Source organism: Triticum urartu, chromosome 4, assembly GCF_003073215.2.
Source record: "Triticum urartu cultivar G1812 chromosome 4, Tu2.1, whole genome shotgun sequence".
Taxonomy (NCBI): Eukaryota; Viridiplantae; Streptophyta; class Magnoliopsida; order Poales; family Poaceae; genus Triticum; species Triticum urartu.
In genome coordinates this window covers 63,834,285-63,857,300 of record NC_053025.1, presented here as the reverse complement: position 1 = coordinate 63,857,300, position 23,016 = coordinate 63,834,285, and the positions used below count along the sequence as shown (strand labels likewise).

The 23,016-nt window shown below is 47.0% G+C and overlaps 2 protein-coding genes across 2 annotated transcripts; one reads left to right on the top strand and one right to left on the bottom strand.

The window, feature by feature from the left end:
* Positions 1-888: 888 nt before the first annotated feature.
* LOC125553553 (protein MIZU-KUSSEI 1) lies at positions 889-1,935 on the top strand. The gene has a single exon (XM_048717324.1). It carries the CDS (start codon positions 1,002-1,004, stop codon positions 1,722-1,724), a length of 723 nt encoding a protein of 240 aa, XP_048573281.1. The 5' UTR covers positions 889-1,001; the 3' UTR covers positions 1,725-1,935.
* Positions 1,936-18,556: 16,621 nt separating this feature from the next.
* Positions 18,557-21,947, bottom strand: LOC125550692. Its single transcript, XM_048713745.1, has 3 exons — positions 21,363-21,947; positions 21,071-21,258; positions 18,557-19,613 (listed from the first exon to the last, which is right to left on the bottom strand). Exons 1-3 carry the CDS (start codon positions 21,826-21,828, stop codon positions 18,927-18,929), a joined length of 1,341 nt encoding a protein of 446 aa, XP_048569702.1. The 5' UTR covers positions 21,829-21,947; the 3' UTR covers positions 18,557-18,926.
* Between the last annotated feature and the right edge of the window lie 1,069 nt (positions 21,948-23,016).

Genomic DNA, 23,016 nt, shown 5'->3' with positions numbered 1-23,016 from the left:
CTAGGACAGTCCTCCGATAACCATGACGGGGCGCCGGGGCCGCGTCCGTGCGCATGCATGCGAGCGTGAGCTGCTTGCTCCGGCCCGGCAATTACTACTACTCCCGTGCTTTGTATTGATCTGCAATGCAAACCGTTGAAGACATTTTTGCGCATGCACGTTCCTGGGCATTCATTCATTCATTCATCGATGGAGCACTTTTTTGCCCCCCCGGTCTCCACTCAACATGCATACACATGAGCAGCTGTAAAGCGCGCGAACCCGATCTACCTTGGTAAACCGAAACATTCAACATTTCTCCAAGTACAAAGGAGGAGGGGCAGTTGTATTTAATTAAACAACACGGCGATCACTTTACGTACCACGTGATGTGCATGTGGTGTAGTACGTACCATGCACCGCGGTAGTGCCAGAGCTAAAACCCTGTCGTGCCGTGTCAGCTTCAAAACGTAAGAGCGGTGAATACATCAGGACGTGTATATATATAGTACAATTTTTGTTTCACGAGGAAAAAGAACATAGTACAATTTTTCGTCAAATATTAGCATTACTGAATACTGACAGAAATTTCTCAAGGTCAACTTAGAAACAGTTCCAAGCTTCTTTCAGCGACAGTAGTACACTGTTAATTAAGACGTCTTCTATATCGAGATCGATCATATATACACATGCATGCATGTATATATACACTGCTCAGGCATCCCTCATGGGATCAAGATGAATGAACTAATGGTCCAAAGAGATTGGGACCATGCATCTTCAAATTTCTCTTGAAAGAGACTAGCTAGCTAGGATAATTTTGCCATGTATTGAGCATCTGGATACGACCCAAACTGGTTCCAAAACACATAACCAAAATCAAACGACCCCCCAACCTCTACTTCCACCTCCTTAAATAACGACGTAGCACCCTCAACTCCCTTCTCCTTAACTGAGCTCGGCTCGATCCAATGCGCCGACTCACTACTCCAGCCGAATCATCCGTCCACCCGACCTCGTAAATGCCTTCTCTCATCGACGACCCAGGCTCGCTGCGGTCGCTGCTCCGGCCGGTCACCGACGAGCGCCGGACCAACAAGCACGGCGGCAGCACCGGCGGCGCCGTCGTGGGGCTCTTCAGGATGTTCAGGCTGGTGCCGATGCTCACCACCAGCACCGGCTGCAAGATGGCCGCGCTGCTCGGGCGGCACAGCGGCAGGGCCCTCCTCGCGGACCACGCGCCGGCGGTGACGCTCTTCGGGCACCGCCGCGGCCGGCTGAGCCTGGCCATCCACGAGGACACGCGGGCGCCGCCGGCGTTCCTCATCGAGCTGCCCATGCTGGCGGCCGCGCTGCACCGGGAGATGGCCACGGGCACCGTGAGGCTGGCGCTGGAGAGCGACACCCGCAGCGCGCGCCGGCGGCTCCTGGAGGAGTACGTGTGGGCCGTCTACTGCAACGGGCGCAAGGCCGGGTACGCCATCCGCCGCAAGGACCCGTCCGACGACGAGCGGCACGTGCTGCGCCTGCTGCGCGGCGTCTCCATGGGCGCCGGGGTGCTGCCGCCGCCGCCCGCCGACGGCTCCCACGGCCCCGACGGCGAGCTCACCTACATGCGCGCCCGCGTCGACCGCGTCGTCGGGTCCAAGGACTCCGAGGCCTTCTACATGATCAACCCGGACGACGACGGCCGGGGTGGCGATGGCGCCGCGGAGCTCAGCATTTTCCTAGTCAGGAAGAAGTAAAGAAAACAAATAGATATATTACTACTACGAATACCTATAGATATGATACGAGCGTAAGCATATAGTACTAATATTTTTGTGTGAAGAGAATCAAGAGATAGATGAATATATTATGGGCTACGATTCAATTCAAATTGTGTCACCTTTGCCATAGTAAAGAAAAAAGTGAAGTGAAATGAAAACCAGTTGTGTCAATCAAGTAAATACAAATACAAATATGCGTGGAGGGGTGTGATACACAAAGTTTACAACAGTGTATGTATTCGTGGCATGGCAAAAGACCTGTCTCGTTTTGTTTCGAAGATGAGTTTGGTTTAGTTAGCTAGAGTCTTGTGAATTTCAACGTGCTAAACACTATTGCATGCCATAAATCGTGATGGGACAAATACATAATATAACCCTAATAATGGCAGATGTTGACACGAGGGGCCTGGTTTTGAGTGCTTCGTTTGTAGTCCATTTTGATCATAACAGTGGTGTGGCTCCAAATTTGGATATATTAGAGCAGCTCCAACGTGCCGATCAAATAGACAACGATTTTGTTCATTTTTTATCTATTTGGATCGGTTGTTCACTCGGTGTCCGTTCTGTTTATGATTTGGTCGGCAATGCGCCCAATAGGCCAACTCATATTTGCCCGCATGGTCGGCTTGCCATCGTTTTCCAACAAACATACACACATTTTTTATAATTTCACAACCAAACAAAATAGTATAGTTCCACGACCCAAATAAATATAACATACTCCCTCCGTTCCATAATATAAGAACATGTTTGACACTACCCTAGTGTCAAAAACATTCTTATATTATGGAACAAAGGGAGTAGTTTACAAGCTGAATAAAAATTGTATTGTCTATTGGTTGCCAATATGAGCTCACATATGCTCAACCAAATCATTTTGCAACTGAATGTGAGTTTTCCATTCACGCATTTGATGATGAAATTGGGTGAACTGTGCAAACGTTGCCGCTCCTCCTCCATGCTCAGGCACAACATTGTCACCCTGAGACTGAAACCCTTAATCGTAGATACGTTCCGGACGCTCATCCTCTATGCTCATATTGTGCATGATCACACAAAACAGTCATCACCTCCCACAACTTCTTGGTGCTCCAAGTTCTACCAGGATACCGAACGATGCCCCATCGAGATTGTAGAACACCAAACGCACGCTCGACATCCTTCCTAGCACTCTCTTGCTTTTCGGCAAATCTTTTCTTCTTCTCTCCGATAGGGTTGGGGATTGTCTTCACAATAGTGGTCCACTGAGGATAGATACCGTCAGCTAGGTAGTATCCTTTGTTGTAGTCGTGACCGTTGATGTTAACATTGACCGGCGGGTTGTTGCCTTCGGTAAGCCTTGCAAACACCGTCGAGCGTTGAAGCACGTTGAAATCATTATGCGATCCGGCCATGCCAAAGAAAGAGTGCCAGATCCAGAGATCTTGTGAGGTCACGGCCTCAAGTATGATAGTGCAAACCCTGACATGGCCTATATACCGCCCTTGCCAAGCAGAAGGGTAGTTCTTCCACTCCTAGTGCATGCAGTCTATACTGCCAAGCATCCCTGGGAAGCCCCTGCTGGCATTGATCGCCAACAAGCGGACGATATCTTCAACAGTCGGCTCTCTCAAGTACTTAGGGCCAAACACTGCAATCACAGCCTTGCGGAACCTGTACATGGACTCTATGCACGTTGACTGGCTCATGCGGACATACTCATCAATGAGATCACCAGGCACTCCGTATGCAAGCATCCGGATAGCTGCAGTGCATTTCTGATAAGATAAGAAGTCAATCTTTCCAAGGGCATCCTCTTTGCACTCGAAATAATTATCGTATCCGACCACCCTCTCTCGAATACGGTTGAAAACATGTCAAGCCATATGAAAACACCGTCGGAATTGGTGATGTTTGAACAGCGGGTTGGATGTGTCAAAGTAGTCCTTCCAAAGAAGGAAATGGCCGCTCTCTTGGTTGCGATTCAATGCCGGAGTGTGTCCCGGGATCGAGCCCCGGAACAACGTACGCTGCCTATTAAGGTGGTCATGGACCAACACATCAGCCACCATCTCCTCATCATTGGATGAGGAATCATCGTAGTCGCATACAAAATTGTGGAAAAAGAACTTGTCAATGGAGTCCATTTGTACCTTGAGGCAAACTGTCAAACAGCTTGCGAGCATCGACGAAGAAGTTGGCCGGCAAAGAGATGCGTGCCTCCCGTTGACCAAGTGGCTGGCCTGGCAAAGTTCGACGAGTGTGGCGGCTGTAAGTGCATCTAGTGCCACCCCTAGTTGGTTTTGGAGTATTGACGACAAACCTAGTTGAGGGACTAATGTGTTTGTGAGAATTACAGGATAACACAGGTAGAAGTCCCTCGTTGATTCGGTTTTCCTACCAGAGATGACCCCTAAAAATGTATGAAGACATTGAAGTCAAAGGTGGTATATGAAGACATTCACATTGAAGACTATGACAAGAGAAGACATTGCATGAAGCCTATGGAGCTCGAAGACTTAGATCTTTCGTAGTTCTTTTTCTTCTTTGTTGAGTCATAGGAACCACCACACTGTTAAGTGGGGTCCAAGAGAACCATTCAGAATGACTGAAGTGATGCTTAAACAAAACCTATGTCTTCGAGTGAAGACTATGAGAGCGAATCTTGTCCAGAGTCGGACAAGTCAGCTTTGCTTGTTGCCCAAGTAAAGTTGCCGTGTGAGTTTAAAATCTGACCGTTGGAACACGTGTCAGTTCCTTAGTGACCCAGGGCCATTTCGGACAAATCAGGTCGGGTTGCCTAGTGGCTATAAATAGCCCACCCCCTACAACCATAAATGGTTGGCTGCTCAGAGTTAGTATACGGCTTTTGTCGTTTGAGAGCAACCCACCTCGAAGCATTTGAGAGAGAATTCCTTGCGAGGATAAAGCCCTAACCACCCAGAGCCAAAGAGAATTAGGCATCACTTAAGTCTTCTTGTCTGTGTGATCTGAAGACTTATTACACTTGAGGACTGTGCATCCTCTAGCCGGTTAGGCGTCGCGTTCTAAGCATCCAAGAGACATTGTGGATCGCCGGTTAACGAAGTCTGTGAAGGTTTGGGAGTCTACCTTGAAGACTTACTAGAGTGATTGGGCGAGGTCTGTGTGACCTTAGCTCAAGGGGAATACGGTGAGGACTGGGTGTCCTGAGCTGCGTGTTCAGGACTGGGTGTCCGGGACTGTGTGTCCTCAGGTTTAAATACCTAGCCGCCTTAACCAGACGTACAGTTGTCACAACAACTGGAACTGGTCCAACACATCATTGTCTTCAACAAGTCACTGGTTTCATCCTTCCCTTCTCTTTATGTATTGTTTCTCCTTGTGAAGACATTGTATGATTGCACTATCTTTTATCTTCACTGAGTGACTGTGTGTTCTGTTTGGCTTCGTAATTTCTTCCTACTTGATCCTTACTACATTGCTGCTCTTAGTCATTGTGCTTTCACTCTATTGAATACTTGACTATGGCTTGCCTAGTGTAGTTTACCTTCTGCTGCAGGGTAATAGGTTTATTTCGGTCGTTTGTCTTCATAACTTCCACGTTTTGAAGACTTTCATAAAAATCGCCTATTCACCCCCCCTCTAATCGATATAACGCACTTTCAATTGGTATCAGAGCAAGGTACTCCCTTGTTCTGTGTGATTCGGTTTAACCACCTGGAGTTTTAGCTATGTTGACTGCAGGGATAATTAAAGTCTCCGCTGCGTGCCCCGTCTTCGATGGAACTGAATATCCCTACTGGAAGAATAAGATGCGCATGCATCTTGAAGCCACTGACGTCGACCTATGGTATGTCGTCAAGAACGGCGTTCCCAAGGCTGGAGAAGGTGTCACTACTGCTGACGTCAAGAAGTTCGTTCAACTGGACTCTACTGCCAAGAATATCATCTGTGATCATCTGACCAAAGGACAGTATGGCCGTGTGAGTGCTTTGGAAACATCTAAGCTAGTCTGGGACTGGCTCTCCAAGGTCAACGAAGGCGTCTCAACCCAGAGAGATCAGAGAATCAGTGTCCTTCGCAACCTCTTCAACTGCTTCAAGAGAAATGACAATGAGAATGTCCAGCTCACATTTGATCGACTCACTGACATCACGAATGAGCTTCAAGCCCTTGGCGCTACTGAGATCACCAAGCATGAAGTCGTCAAGACACTACTGAGATCACTTGACAGTTCGTTTGACACCCTATCCCTGATGATTCAAGAACGCCCTGATTTCAAGACACTCGAGCCGTCTGACATACTTGAGAGGCTCAACACACATGAGTTTCAGCTTTCTGAGAAAAGAGATATCTACGGTCCAAACTATGGGCGAACTCGTGCCTTGAAGGCAAAAGCTGTCTCCTCATCTGAAGAAGAATCTGACAGCAGTTCTGATAATCCTGAAGACATTGGAAGGGAACTTGCTATGCTTGTCAAGAAGTTCCAAAAATTCACCAAGAAGAAAGGCTTCAGAAAGTCTTCCCGATCAAGCTCAAGGAATGATGAAGTTTCTGCTCATGACTACAAGAAGAAAACATGTCACAAGTGCAAGAAACCTGGCCACTTCATCTCTGAGTGTCCGCAGTGGGACAATGAGAACAAAAAGAAGAAGAAGAGCAAGGAATATGACTCTGACGACAAGAAGAAGAAATACTCAAAGTCCTCTTCCAAATCTTTTTCAAAGTCTTCATCACACAAGAAGAGCTCATCTGGCAAGGCACGTGCGTTTGTTGGCAAGAAAATGGATTCAGAGGAGGAGTCCGCTTCTGAGGAGGCGGAGGTGGAGTCTGAGGAGGAGTCCGATTCTGGCGTCGCAAGTCTGGCTACAGCATACGTTGCCAAGTCCATCTTCAACACTGAAGACAATGACCTCATCACCGACACCGATGCAAATGACAAGGACTACTCCGCTCCAACCTACTGCTTCATGGCACGCGGTGCCAAGCCTATCCCCCTAACTGCACTGTAGGGTACGACACCAGCGTCTTCAGAATGGATTATTGATAGTGGGTGTACCAACCACATGACTGGCAAAAGAAGCCTTCTTATGGACTCAACCTTACGTCCATCCGACAAGAGTCACATCACATTTGCTGACACTGGTAAAAGTAAGGTATTGGGTCTAGGTAGAGTTGCAATCTCAAAGGATCAACACATGGATAAAGTCATGCTTGTTGAATCCCTTGGCTTCAACTTAATGTCTATCTCAATGCTTTGCGATTTGAACATGATCGCAATATTTGGAAAATATCGTTGCCTTGTACTAATGGAATCTGACAAGTCTCTACTGTTTGAAGGGTATCGGAAAGATGATTTGTACGTGGTAGATTTTTCGGCAGGACCACAGCTTGCCGTATGTCTTCTAGCAAAGGCTTCAGAATGCTGGCTCTGGCATCGGAGGCTAGGGCATGCTGGCATGAGGAACCTCCACACTCTTGCAAAGAAGAAGCATGTCATAGGCATTGAGGGCGTCAAGTTCAAGAAAGATCACCTATGTGGTGCCTATGAAGCAGGGAAGATGACGAGGGCCAAACATCCCTCGAAGACAATCATGACAACCACTCGACCCTTCGAACTGCTCCACATGGATCTTTTCGGTCCCACTCATTACTCAACTCTTACTACTACTGCTTGCCTCTATGGCTTTGTTATTATTGATGATTATTCTAGATATACTTGGGTGCACATAATCCTTTACAAGACTGAAGTGCAGGATGTCTTCAGACGCTTCGCCAATCGAGCTATGAACAATTATGGCGCCAAGATAAAGCACATCAGAAGTGACAATGGCACTGAATTCAAGAACACTGGCCTTGATACATATCTTGATACCTTGGGCATCACACATGAATTCTCGGCCCCGTACACGCCACAGCAGAATGGCGTCGTCGAACGCAAGAACAGAACACTCATTGAGATGGCCAGAACGATGCTAGATGAATACAAGACCCCAAGAAAATTCTGGCCTGAAGCCATTGATACTGCATGCCATACAATCAATCGTGTTTATCTTCACAAACTTCTGAACAAGACATCTTATGAGCTCCTTACTGGCAAGAAGCCAAATGTCAGTTACTTCAGAGTATTTGGTGCCAGGTGCTGGATCAAGGATCCACATCACACTTCAAAATTTGCACCAAAAGCACATGAGGGTTTTATGCTTGGATATGGAAAGGATTCGCACTCCTACAGAGTCTTCAATCTCTTTCTCTATAAAGTGGTTGAAACAGTGTGCGATTTGATGAGACTAACGGTTCACAAAAAGAGCACCTGCCAAATGTGCTAGATGAAGTTCCATCCAGCGAATCAATCAAGCTAATGGGAACTGGAGAAATCATACCCTCTGAAGCTCAACCTGAAGAGGAACTTATCATCTCCGCACCTGATCAACCTGAAGACAGTGCTCAGTCTGAAGACAATCCCACTAATAATGACAATGATCAGCGAGAGCAAAATCTTCGCCCTGTACATCCTCGTGTTGCCAATGAAGTGCAGATTGAGAGAATAATTGATAGCATCAATGCACCTGGTCCGCTTACTCTTTCAAGGGCGACTCAGCTGGCAAATTTCTGTGGGCACTTCGCATTTGTCTCAATAACAGAACCCAAGAAAGTTGAAGAAGCCTTCATGGAACCTGAATGGATTCAAGCTATGCAAGAAGAGCTTCAACAGTTTGAGCTGAATAATGTATGGGAACTGGTCAAGCGTCCTGATCCTCAGAAGCACAACATAATTGGCACTAAATGGATATACCGCAACAAGCAAGATGAGCATGGTCAAGTTGTCAGAAACAAAGCTCGCCTCGTTGCTCAAGGATATACTCAAGTGGAAGGCATTGACTTCGATGAAACATTTTCTCCTGTGGCTCGACTTGAAGCCATACGCATACTGCTGGCCTATGCAAATCATCATAACATACTTCTATATCAAATGGATGTGAAGAGTGCTTTTCTCAATGGCAAGATTGAAGAAGAAGTGTATGTTGCACAACCGCCTGGCTTTGAAGATCCAAAACATCCTGACATGCTATACAAGCTCAACAAGGCACTGTATGGCCTCAAACAAGCCCCTCGGGCTTGGTATGACACGCTCAAATACTTCCTGAAGAGCAAAGGCTTCATACCTGGTTCCCTCGACCCCACTCTCTTCACGAAGACATATGATGGTGAACTGTTTGTGTGCCAAATATATGTGGATGACATTATCTTCGGCTGCACCAATCAGAAGTACAGTGAAGAGTTTGGATATATGATGCAAGAGCAATATCAGATGTCCATGATGGGAGAGCTGAAGTTCTTCCTCGGTCTCCAAATACGACAGCAACGCAATGGCATCTTCATATCTCAAGAGAAGTATCTCAAAGATTGCCTGAAGAAGTTTGGTATGCAAGACTGCAAAGGCTTCACGACGCCAATGCCAGCCAAACATCATCTGGGTCCCGACGACAATGGTAAAGATTTCGATCAAAAGGTATACCGCTCCATGATTGGTTCTTTACTTTATCTATGTGCATCTAGGCCAGATATTATGCTTAGTGTTTGCATGTGTGCTCGATTCCAAGCGGCATCAAAAGAGTCGCATCACTTAGCTGTGAAGCGAATTCTTCGATATTTGGCTCACACCCTAACTCTAGGATTATGGTATCCAAAGGGCTCAGAGTTTGATCTGGTTGGATTTTCGGATGCTGATTATGCTGGTGACAAGGTGGATCGCAAGTCTACATCAGGCACATGTCATTTTCTGGGACAATCACTTGTATGTTGGTCTTCAAAGAAGCAGAACTGTGTATCTCTCTCCACTGCTGAATCTGAATACATTGCTACTGGATCTTGCTGCGCTCAGCTTCTGTGGATGAAGCAAACACTCAAGAACTATGGCATTCATCTGAAGCAAGTGCCACTCTACTGCGACAACGAAAGCGCCATCAAGATTGCCAACAACCCAGTTCATCACTCGAAGACAAAGCACATTGAAATTCGTCATCACTTTCTCAGAGATCATGTTGTGAAGGAAGATATTGATATCATACACGTCAACACTGAAGAGCAATTGGCAGATATCTTCACCAAGCCCTTGGATGAGAAGAGATTTTGCAAGTTACGGTGTGAGCTAAATATCTTGGAATCCTCAAATGTCCTGTGATTAGGCACACATCCTAACACTTATGCATATTGATGACTTAGATGTGCAACACACGAAGAAAAGTATATCTTCAATCAATGAAGACATACATTCTAAGTGTGAATACATTAATGTGGAATTTGACTTCGGAGCGCCACGATAATTGTGCGCCGTGTCTGGGTCTAATACTTCCTATACGGTGGGTAAAGCCACCACCAAACTTTCTGTTTGAAGTGCTTCACTCATGGTGTTACATTAGCTATGTCTTCATATTTGGTTTGGCTTCAATCTCAACATGTCTTCATGATTATCTTCACTATGTTGATTATATATATACATATACTAGTGTTCTGTCCTCTACAGCATTCACTTATAGCTATGTCTTCTTGTTGAATCTTTTGAACTAAGTGAATGTGATCGGACCCTAACCTCTCTATGCTTTCTATCTCAAACTCTATCTCTCCAAATCATATGCATTCTATTGAAACTATCGAATGTCTTCTCTGCGTCCTTGTCAGCAGAAGATACAGAGACAACCATTAAGTCCGTTTTCAATGCTCATTCCTTCACCTGAAACCCGGAGAAGTGGGAACGACCACCTGACAATCCAGGCGTGCATGGGACATGGAACAACCCCTGATATGCTGCATGACGGCCACGTGCCCATCAGATGTGAATCGCCAGGGGCACCTGTGTAATAACGAATGCCGCCCCTGTACCTATAAATACACGCCTCACCACAGTCATTATCTCTTCTTCCACTCTCGCATGAACCCTAGCGCCATCGCTAGCACTCGACGACGCCGGCGACGAAGCGCTTCGCTACCGCAACCTCTCCGACGCCATCTTCACGCCGACCGCGGACATCGTCCTCTCCGCCGTCACCGTAGGTGTCCTCCGTCGCCAAGTTAGGGCACGGAAGATTGAACTGCTCGGCCTCCTCTTCCACTCCGTCTAGCAGTTCTTCGTGTGGTAAATAAAACCTCCTTTTACGGCCCCCTTTGATCCTATAGCTTTATCACTTTCTACCACAAGCAGTTTCTATTCACACAAGTTGGATCCCTTTCATACTACATCTCATAACATGCCTAGTATATTCACTTATGCTTCACAAAGTAGTTAGATTCCTCACTTGTACTGATCTGTGGATTCGTACAAATCTGGAACCAACTCCTTATCTATGAGTGAATGTCTTCACACGATGAGGTCAATGTCTTCTAAACTGATTTATCTTCAAAATCTTCTGAGAATGCATATGACATCTTCCCCTTCCCTCGCACCTTAATGCTGTCACAGGTACATGTCCGTGGGAGAATCCTTTGGTTCTCATAGTCTGCATTCATTTGCAGAATTCTTACAGCATCACGTAAATTCTCCCGAAGCCAGTTTGTCCAGCAAGCGAAAACCTTTGAAGCCTCTGAACGTATTGAAGCCTTTCAGATTAAGGTTCATGGCTTCAGAAAAATCAGCAAGGAAGGGTGGCAGAAAGCGTCGAGGAGAAACATCAAGAGATTTGCCCGATGACCTCTCAGAGCTGTACAAGACAGATCCTGAAGAGGATTACAATCAGCGCAAGACACGAATCCAATGGATTCGACGCTATTGGGCAGAACAGTGGTTCAAGTACAGATTTGTGACCAAGGAATATGCTAAAAAGAATGCCATCAAGCGACCATGGGGAGACATCCTCTACAAAAATCTTCAACCGAGAACCAGAGATGAAGCCATTGAACAAGGCTTCTATCCCTGCATGGTCCGTGGACCACAACCTGCGGATGCTGACCCATCGTCCCTGCTATGGTGTCGTGACGACATTCTGTTCAAGCGCAACTTCCAGTTTGCCCAGAACTCAGCAAAGAAAAACAAGAAGATATTGGGACTAGACTTCAACCCTGGTCCTTCTACTCCAAGGGCTGACGGCACATGTGATGCAGAACCCAATGTCGTCGGTCCCTTCTACAACCTTGAAGGTCTCACCACCCATATCTTGGTTTAAGGGACTGCCGTGAACAAGCCTGCAGATGACGCTGAATCAGATGAAGCGCCTGCAGCACCAAAACCAAAGAAGCAGCCAAAAGCTTCAAAGCCTGCCTCTGCTCCAAAACTCTCACGGGCGAAGCCACTGGCAACTGCACCTCCTAAAGACAGTGTGCAATCTGAAGATTTGTCACGCATCTCCAAGCCCCAGAGGGTCAAGATGCCTCTGCCACACACCGGACAAGAGCTAACAGCTGCTGCCATTCTGCGCAATGATGCCATTGATCTGTCAAGTGATGAAGATCTTGCGGATGACGCTCTTGAGCAACTCATCAAGAGCAAAGAAGAAGCAGAAATTTTCAATGATCTGCCTCTCTTTGATGTAACAATCATCCACAACTTCATTGATGAATGGTTTGACACGCCAAACATCAGCTTTGACGATCTGCAACTACCCATTGGCCTCAGTGTCGCCTTCCATGGCGCCATTGCTTCAGAGTTAGCTATTGCCCAGCGCATTGTTGAACTGAAGCAAAAGATTGACTATGAAAAGGCTCAGTTCAAGAAGCATATGGCCAAGCTCAGCGTGCAAGAGGTGAAGAACTTTAAGATTATGCTGCACGAGCTCAAGGAAGCCTTTCTCAAGAAACGTGCAGAAGCTCAGTGTTCTCGTGAGCGCATGAAGGTTCTGGCTGACAAATGTGAGCAGGCCTACAATGAGGCTGAGAAGCGCAAGGCCCTTGGGCGTCCTGGCATCGACCCCAAGATGGTAGCAAAGAAGATGAAGAAGCCAACTACGACTGAACCTGACGCACCAAGGAAGGAAGCAGATCCCATTGTCTTCCCAATTAGAATGACTGGCTCGAAGCCAAAAAGCCGGTCAACCGCTTCAGAGCTCAAGAAGACGAGGACTGCTGAGGCTGAAGCCAGAAAGAGGAAACATCCTGAAGCCTCTCCTACTGCCCCCTTCAAGAAGAAGAGGAAGACCAAGAAAGATCGGGCTGCTCCCACAAAGCCTTTGATAGTTGAACCCATTTTCATGGTTCGTCCTGACGCTGAACGCCAACTGACAATCCATGAGCCTGCTTTCACAGAGGCTCATGAAGCTGAAGACTTTCCAGCAGCCGATCCCATCGCTGCTGAAGACATTGGTCAACATGACCATGTAGAAGATGGTGCAGTCCTTCCTCAGCTCGAGAACAGCGAACTCATCAGCATTGGTCGTCCTCTGACGCCAATCGCTCAGGATGCTTCATGGGCTGATCGCCCACAAGAGGAAGAAGACTTTGAGGCCCAGCCAACTCCAACTACACAGGCGTCGCCTGCGTTGCGCAGGCTTCGCAAATGACCTAGGCCTCCAGTCTCTGCGTCTGAAGCTGAAACTGCTGAAGACATTCCGGCTGCATCAGCCGATGAAGAAGTAGTCCCACAAGCTGCTGCTACTCCCCTGTCCCATCAAGAAGCGGTTCTCGAGGAGAACGTGATTGTGACCGACCCTCCAGCTCGTCAAGTGGAGGTTGAAAATCTTGAGACTGCCACCACCACCACCAATGAAGCCACTGACGCTGTCATGGCTGAAACTAATGTGGAGCCCTCCCAACAAAAGCATCAGAAGTCAGCGAAGCCACTGATCCCACTGCTTCTGTTCCTGCACCTGCTGCCGGTCCCCAGTTCGACTATCATGTTGAGCACAGGCCACAGGTACAAAAGCCAATCCCAAGATTGCCCAGGTTCCCAGGTCCTGCATCAGCACCTGGATCCTTCAATATCAATGACTTCAGAGCAAACAACACATTCTTCAATAGCTCCAGGAACCCCTACTCAAGGGAAAGGATATCATCTGATCGGTTCTGGAGCTATCCGCAGCGAAGCTATTACTCTTGCATTCTATACAATCAAGGTCGCATCTTCCCACACAAGCGTCTTGACATTGAAGCTATAGCTGGTCTGCCCTGTCTGGAAGAAGCTCTGGATTGCTTCAAAGAAGTTGGATTGCTGCCATTCGTCTCTGACCAAGAGCATTGGAATGAAGAATTGCTGCTCCAATTCTATGCCACACTTCACATCCGCGGGTATAACAGAGATCCGAAGACTCGGGTCCTGGAGTGGATGACAGGAAACGTTCATCACGAAGCCAAAGCCTTTGACATCATTGAGCTCACTGGTCTGCCCACTCCCGGAGATCTCTACGAATCTAGCTGTCAACTTCACAGTGAAGCTGTGGAGAGCATCTTTCAGAAGTCTGAACCTAACATGAGTCAGATGCTCAGTATGATGAAGCCATTACCCCAAGATGCTGCATATCCCAAAGAGTTCTTTGTTGAAGACCTAGAGTATCTGCCAAGGACTATTTATCACATCATAAGGCAAACTCTCTGGCCCATCAAAGGGCACTCTCCACATACCAAGCTTGAAGGTGCAATGAAGACTTTGGTCTTTTATATTCTTCATGGAAAATACTTCAATGCACAGGACTTCTTCATTCGCCAACTGGCTGCATCAGGCTCAGATCTGTTTGGCTTGAAATTCTATGCCCCATGGGTCATGCGGCTGATCAAACTTCACTCCACTGTCTCATATCAGCCATCTGCTCGCAATTATCGGATTTTTCTGCCTGATGTGGATATGTCTATTGAAGCCATCTATCATGAGCCTGCCAAGGAACCCCTAAGTCTTCAGAATGCAGAGCATCAGAGTTTCTCTCAGAACATTGAAGGAGTTGAAGCAGTCGCTCGTGTGTATCCTTTGGCTGGCACTACACGTGCACCGCATCCTGCTTTCACTGAAGCCACTGACAGTACAACTGCTCCACGACCCAAGAAGCGCACTCGTGTTCTCAACGACCGAGAGCTTCTTGTGGCTCTTCATCAGAAACAGGATAGGCATCATGACTGGCTGAAGCGTCAAATGCAAAGCCTCTTGGTGGATGTTAATCGCATTCGAAATCTTGTCACCAAGAATGCTTTTGTTGCCCATGAAACCTCTCGCCGCACATGGAAAGGGCTGACACTAATGTGTTCTGAAGATGGTCTTCAAGAGGATGGCTTCACTGAGCGCTTCAAGTTTGACTCCACACCTCCTCGAAGGGTAGTGCTGCGACGAACTCCATCTCTTGAAGACTCTGAGTTCTCTTCCTCTGCTGCAACTGTGAATGCCAGAGTGATCGAGGATGAAGCGATGCTACTTCACCGCCACCTCCTTCAGCATGCTTCGACTCTGCTCCAAGCTCTTCTGCACCGCCAAACACCACCAACGACCCTGCTGCTTCACCTACTCTTCATGGGAACGAGTAGATGCTCTATGTCTTCAAACCTTTTTGGTCCTTACTGACAAAAGGGGGAGAAGCTGAGTTTGATAGTCTTCAAGCGGGTCCATATGGGCGGGTGCTTTATATTTTTCTTCGTGTTTACAACTCTCGTTTTGATACATTTGGTTCTTTGAGTTGTAACACTTAAAACTCGATGGTCGTCTGCTACCTATTTGCCACCTTGTGATGCGATGATAAATTCCGCATGTGCGACGATAAATTCCGCACTTAGATCATTTTGCAGACGTCCATTTTCCATTATGCATGTCATTATCTTCACATACCCTTTTCATGCATAGTGGATTGTCATCATAAGTTGAAAAGGATCTCCACAAGCACAACCTGCCATGTGCATTTGCATTCCAAAAGCAAACTACTTATATGCACATCTTCAGGGGGAGCCCTTGCAACTTATGAAGACAATTTCTTATCCTTTACAATTTCACATATTATATTCCCCGTTGAAAATTTCAACTAGTTTGTCATCAATCACCAAAAAGGGGGAGATTGTAAGTGCATCTAGTGCCACCCCTAGTTGGTTTTGGAGTATTGACGACAAACCTAGTAGAGGGACTAATGTGTTTGTGAGAATTGCAGGATAACACAGGTAGAAGTCCCTCATTGATTCGGTTTTCCTACCAGAGATGACCCCTAAAAATGTATGAAGACATTAAAGTCAAATATGGTATATGAAGACATTCACATTGAAGACTATGACAAGAGAAGACATCGCATGAAGCCTATGGAGCTCGAAGACTTAGATCTTTCGTAGTTCTTTTTCTTCTTTGTTGAGTCATAAGAACCACCGCACTGTTAAGTGGGGTCCAAGAGAACCATTCAGAATGACTGAAGTGATGCTTAAACAAAACCTATGTCTTCGAGCGAAGACTATGAGAGCGAATCTTGTCCAGAGTCGGACAAGTCAGCTTTGCTTGTTGCCCAAGTAAAGTTGTCGTGTGAGTTTGAAATCTGACCGTTGGAACACGTGTCAGTTCCTTAGTGACCCAGGGTCATTTCGGACAAATCAGGTCGGGTTGCCTAGTGGCTATAAATAGCCCAACCCCTACAACCATAAATGGTTGGCTGCTCAGAGTTAGTATACGGCTTTTGTCGTTTGAGAGCAACCCACCTCGAAGCCTTTGAGAGAGAATTCCTTGCGAGGATAAAGCCCTAACCACCCAGAGCCAAGAGAATTAGGCATCACTTAAGTCTTCTTGTCTGTGTGATCTGAAGACTTATTACACTTGAGGACTGTGCATCCTCCAGCCGGTTTAGGCGTCGCGTTCTGAGCATCCAAGAGACATTACGGATCGCTGGTGAACAAAGTCTGTGAAGGTTTAGGACTCTACCTTGAAAACTTACCAGAGTGATTGGGCGAGGTCTGTGTGACCTTAGCTCAAGGGGAATACAGTGAGGACTGGGTGTCCTGAGCTGCGTGTTCAGGACTGGGTGTCCGGGACTGTGTGTCCTCAGGTTTAAATACCTAGCCGCCCTAACCAGACGTACAGTTGTCACAGCAACTGGAACTGGTCCAACACATCATTGTCTTCAACAAGTCACTGGTTTCATCCTTCCCTTCTCTTTACGTACTGTTTCTCCTTGTGAAGACATTGTATGATTGCACTATCTTTTATCTTCATTGAGTGACTGCGTGTTCTGTTTGGCTTCATAATTTCTTCCTACTTGATCCTTACTACATTGCTGCTCTTAGTCATTGTGCTTTCACTCTATTGAATACTTGACTATGGCTTGCCTAGTGTAGTCTACCTTCCGCTGCAGGGTAATAGGTTTATTTCGGTCGTTTGTCTTCATAACTTCCACGTTTTGAAGACTTTCATAAAAATTGCCTATTCACCCCCCCTCTAGTCGATATAACGCACTTTCAGCGGCGTCAGGAGAGCGCGGCGGCGTCAGAACAAGGAGCTGGCCGGGGCCGCGGGGGGCGACTTCATGCTGGCGGCGACGTCAGAGTGAGGGATGGAAAGCCGCGGTTGCCCGACAGTAAGGTGGTGCTGGTGGCGACGTGGGAGGTGGCGGCGTGGGGGTGGGGGTGGGGGTGAGGTGTGGAGGCGCCGACTGCTGGCAGAGACACCTGAATTTGGCGGCGGCGGCGACGAGATGGGGCGGGCGAGGGCTTGTTGTCGATAGGGGTGAAAGAGCATGGCCAATGTGTCCTCTTCCTACATGTCTTGCGCACCACACTCTGACGCCAGAGGCACACGGTGATTTGTTTGTGTGCAAACAAAGGTTACCATTAAATATGATGCTAAGAACTCTCCAAAATGACACTAATGTTAACGGATAGTCGAACAAACACACAAATATCTCCTCTAAACAAGATCAGACATAAACTGGTTCAAATAGAGCAACTGGTAAACAATCTCAGGAGGTTGCTTCTCGTTGGGTTTGAACTGGTTCAAATAGAGCAACTGGTAAACAATCTCAGGAGCTTGCTTCTCGTTGGGTTTCATACAACATACATAGAGAACCACAGAGCAATATTAGAGAAAACTTGCCTGATGAAATAAAAATTGCCCGACCATGAAATAGTATTACTGTATTATTTTTTAGCCGTGGAGGAGAACTACATGTATATTACTTCCTTGTAAAGAAATACTCCCTCCGTTCCCAAATATTCGTCTTTCTAGAGATTTCAACAAGTGATTACATACGAAGCAAAATGAGTGAATCTACACTTTAAAATATATCTATATATATCTGTATGTTGTAATCCATTTGAAATGTTTAGAAAGACAAATATTTAGGAACGGAGGGAATATAAGAGAAGGAGAATAAAGGGAGGGGTCAAAGCCAACACAAACGACAGACAAGCCAACACAACATCAGTCACCCAAAAAAAAGCAAGATACGCAAGACCAAACCAAGAAGGCTCCGGCCAACCAAACCTAGACCTCAATCTTGTTTCATTCCTTGCTTCCAACCAGGTGTGTGAAATTAGCATTGTAAGCTGAAGTGCAGAACACAAACAACGTGCCCGGCCTGGAATTTAAACTTGCATCACTAACAGAACAGGAAGAGATGGTAGCACTCACTGTGAGACTCTGAATTCAGAGATCCAGAAAGAAGACACACAGCGAAATTCCCATGATGCACCAAAATCATTTTATTTCTACTTCAACATTGGACTGAGCGCATCCAGCGTCAAACTATGGATCAAGCCGCACCGGCCAAAGGCCAAACAATTTGTCACCTAAAGAACAAGAGGAAGACACGACAATTGTCACCTAAAGAACAAGAGAAAGACGCTGACTTCTGAAGGAAAATGTGGTCCCTGCTTTGCCAAATTTTACCAAAATTCATCATGTTATCGCAGACTTGGCCAAATTTTGGGTCTGCATGGATGTTTGACAAGGTTTTAGACATGCTATGTATGTGATATGACATTAACTGTTTTTCCTTTTTTTTTTCACCGAAACATAAGAATACTTGAGTTCCCATCATCATTGTCAGGACACACGCTTGATCCAAGAATCAAAGTGTTGATCCAAACAACCACATGCACAAGTATGTGCTCTCTACACACTGTACAACAGGCATAGTTGCCACAAGGGAGAACTAGACCGCGAAACTGATCTTGGCGGCACAGAGATATGAGCAGAAGGTGAACAATCCTGCTGCAGTGGGCATTGATCATAGCAGATCCATGAGACCATACAGTGGACAGAACCCAAGCCCACATATACATATCGCTTCGAACCAGAAGCACCAAGACGGTGATGACCAAGCTCGCCATTGATATCATGCTACATCAGTCATCTTCCTCCAGATCACTGAAAGATATATCCTCATCGTCGCCTACTATTGGAATGTGCGTGCTTCCTGGACCAGCCGTGTCCTCTTCCAGCCATTCATCCCCATCATCATCAGTGCCATCGTTATGGGACTTTTGAGTGACAACTCTTGATTGCTCGCTGAGGTCACTCAATGACCATTTATGTTGATCTTCTTCCGATGGAGCACTGTCTACAAATGGTACACACTGCTCATTTGCTACAACATCATCTGTAATTGAGTCGGGTGTTCTTTCTTCAATGCTAGATTGTGAGAACCCAGTGGGATGTTCTTTAGAGGGAGTGTGAATGGTTTCTCCCATCCTTGATTGTGAGACTGAGAACTCAGTGGCATCTCTTAATACCGGCAATAGCTGTACAGGCACGCCACTGCTGATTTTATCTGAAGGAACAGCTCCAGCATCACTGACTGTATCTTTTGCTAGCTCTTCCAGAGGAATCGATTCAAGTATACCATAATCTACATTGCCCAAAGCTGTGGGCCTGCCGGAAGCATCTTGATCTTTTACTACGCTGACCACCTCTACAGGTATAGGTACAGTACCATCTCCATTACTGAAAGTCAGAGCCACTGTGTCTTCGTTGCTCTCTAGCTTTGTCCGATGTTGCGAATTTTGTGACAACTTCCCTCTAGCTTCCAAAATCTGTGCAGTAAAGAAAAGGGATATAAGAAATTCGCCACCAAAACAATGTAATACCACCAACTACTTTATTGTGCAATCATGAGCAAATTAAGCATCAACCATCAGTCAATATATTTATTTCTCAAGCAATCATATGAACACTAAAATGTCTTAATCTACTATTATGTATTAGTTTGAAAATTAGCACTTCTCGGTCTCATTATGAAAAGATAGTGTTCCAATATTTGCAGAGCCTGTTTAGTATGCTAGCAAAATTTCCAAACGGGTAAATTTTGAAGCCAAACATTTGTGGCTAGCCAAGTTTTGGCATGGCAAATGTTGACAGCAAACCAAGAAGACTCCTAGTGACACAATATTAACTTGATGTCTAGTCGTGCACCTTCAGTGTCCAACATTTCTCTTGATTCACTTTATATTCCATTCCAATACTTCGAACCCATGAAAAAATATCACAAGGGAAGAAAACTAAAAGGTTGAAATAATAGGTACCCAGTACCATTTAATGAAACAAAACAACCAATAGAGAGAATAGATAAACTCGAATTCATCTGCTCATTTTAGACATGGAACTGAAGTGGACCACTTGTATAACAATATGATTTAGAGACTCAGAACTGAACCTATTGAAATACAATATTACCTAAAATTAGGCTAGCCACTGGATCACCATGTTAGAATTCAGTGGCAAGTAACTATTGCAACGAATCACTTTGTCCAAATTAGTAACTTCAGCTTAACAAGCCTATTTTGCTATGAAAATAGGTCATCAATTTTATATAAAAACTTTTCAACATCTAGACTACCAAATCAATGACATTACCGAAAAAGGCTTCCACCCGATTCATCTTGAAATATATTTTCGTATGGTATATACTTGGTATTGTAGATATAGATAACTTTCTCTATAAACTTGGTCAGATTTTGTGAAATTTGACTCTTTAAGAAAACCAATGCGCTCTACATTATGGGACAAGGGAGTAGTATTTTAAAAAATGATTCACCATTTCTAGTTTTAACATAATTCAGATGAAGAACGAACATGGGAACATGTAGTTGACACATTAACCTGTTATTAAGTTTAAGCTTTGGTAAGCTTAGCTCCACAAAGAAGAGAAGCTCCAAAGCAAGCACATAAGCACAGAGTTTAAGAATATCTTGAGACGGCGATTAGACAATCAAATGCCAACACAACAAGGTAACAACATGGTTCTCAAAAAAAAAAAAAAAAACAAGGTAACAACATAATCTCCCCAATGGCCCCCAATGGCGTATCACCGCAAACTTCCATGATTCCCAAATACAACAGATATCAAAATACATGCCCATAATAGTGTCCACCTGACAAGTGACAACTAATCTGATTTCACATCAGATTTCCGGTCATATACACCCGTCGGCGAATAAATCATAAGTAAGCCATTGTGACCCAGATGAAGCATGAAATCAAGGGAAATCACCTGAGGAGTAGAAAGAAGCTCGGCTTCTTCCTTTGTGAGCTTAGGGTGCAGTAGCACAAAGTATATCTTCCAGAAGCAGCCCTCGCTCATGTGGCTTGGGCAGAGTTCGATCCTCAGATCTGCCAGCTCCGGCGCCATGCTCTCGACGGCCAGCGCGTGATCTTGCTGCGCATCACTAATGTCAAAATCTGCACTTAAATCAACAACAACATGGGAGAATCACAAATCAATTAAGATTGTAAAGAAGGATTTACGAAGACGAAAGGTCTTGGAGGCGAAGGAACGCACGAACCGTCCGAGTCCGCGTCGTCGGGGAGAAGGGGGAAGTCCAGCCAGAGCTCGGGCCGCATGGCGGCGTCCCGCGCGAAGGCGACCACGTCCTCGGTAGCCCCGGCGGCCTCCGACCCGCCCCAGTATTCGTCCGGGTGCAGTAGAGAGGACGCGTTCTTGGCGAGATCTGCCACGGCCTGGCGGCCCGGGAGCCGCGCGAGCCCCAGGCGGAAGCGCCCCGCAATATCGGACGGGTTCAGCCCGCGGGGTGCGCCGCCGCTTCCTGCGGGAGTGGGCGCCGCGAGGAAGGAGGCAAGGCCCTGGAACCGGTGGGCGAGGGCGTCAGTGAGCTCCGAGAGGTCCTCGCGGACGCCGCGAGGGGGTGAGCCCGGGGAGGTGGAGTCGGAGGCGCGGGGGTCTTCGCCGTCGGCCTCGGGGATGTCGGGGGATAGGAGGGAGTTGGCGATGGAGCGCGCGAGCCAAGACATTGCCGGCGGCCGCCGCGATCGCGACGGCGGGAGTCGGCGACTTGGGTGGAGGGTGCGTGACTGATGGTGCGTCGTTGCCGTGCGCTGTCTGTTCACTGTCGGGTGGCGCCTAGCCGCATAGGGACACGTCATTAAAAAACAAGAGGCACGTCTTTTTTCCTCTTCTTAGCCTCTGGTCATAGTGGGGAGTAACTTATACTCTATTAGTGTCAGGGCAATTTAATTTATGAGAAAAATTCACTATAGGTCTCAAAACTTGAGCCGGCTGACACTTTAGTCATTGTACTTCAAAATACCCAAAATACCCTAAATATCATCCATATACTTACTCTAGGGGTTCACTTCGGTCCATATATACGATTTTGTGTACAGCGTCAACGCTCGCCACGCGTGCTTTGACTGCCACGTAGTTAGGGGAGAAGGAATACTCATCGCTCGCCGTTGCTGCTAGTCCTGCTGTTGGGCGTCGCGCGGCCACGCGACGCAGCTCGCCCTGGCGCTTAACCAGGACGGCGTGCTGCTCCTCTCCTTCAAGTCCTCCCTCCTTGCCGACCACCTCGGCTCCATCTCCGGCTGGGGCTACGCCGACCATCTCCGGCTGGGGCGCTGCCGAAGCACGTTGGCCTGCTGCGCAGCCTCTGCGCCCTCAATCTAGCCGGCAACGCGCTCTCCGGCACCATACCGGGGAACCTCACCCTGCTCCGGAACCTCATCGCTGTCTCCCTCGCCAGCAACTACTTCTCCGCAAAGTGCTCTGTGTATATTAGTGCATTTTAAGTTTGCTCGAACTGATGTTCAGATTCATCCATAGTTTATAGAGTAGTAGTACGTGCGTGCTGGTGATCAGTCGACGACCATGCATGTGTGTATGTGTGAGATGTGCTTAATCATGCAGGGTATCATCGGCGTCCTCCGCACTGCCAATCTGCTCCTCGTCGGCCTCGCGTGCTGTAGTGTGCTAATCGCCACCGCCGGCGGGGTGGACGGCGCGTTCAACGTCGAGGACTACGGTGCTCTCGGCGACGGGACCACGGACGACACCAAGGTACGCACGCGCCTGCTCTACGTCGATAATACTGGTGTATACCTGATGGCCGGATGTGTGTTGACTATCTGCACCGTGTGCGAAGGCGTTCGTGGACGCATGGGCGGCGGCGTGCGACGCCACTGGCTCGTCGATGACGCTGC

Bases quoted from the DNA above. Each gene is read 5' to 3' on its own strand.
- LOC125550692 (XM_048713745.1), bottom strand. From the start codon at position 21,828: ATGTCTTGGCTCGCGCGCTCCATCGCCAACTCCCTCCTATCCCCCGAC. The intron at 21,259-21,362 runs GTTCGTGCGTTC...ATTTAAGTGCAG, and splicing joins CGACGACGCGGACTCGGACG to ATTTTGACATTAGTGATGCG. The intron at 19,614-21,070 runs GTGATTTCCCTT...TTTACTGCACAG, and splicing joins AGCTTCTTTCTACTCCTCAG to ATTTTGGAAGCTAGAGGGAA.
- LOC125553553 (XM_048717324.1), top strand. From the start codon at position 1,002: ATGCCTTCTCTCATCGACGACCCAGGCTCGCTGCGGTCGCTGCTCCGG.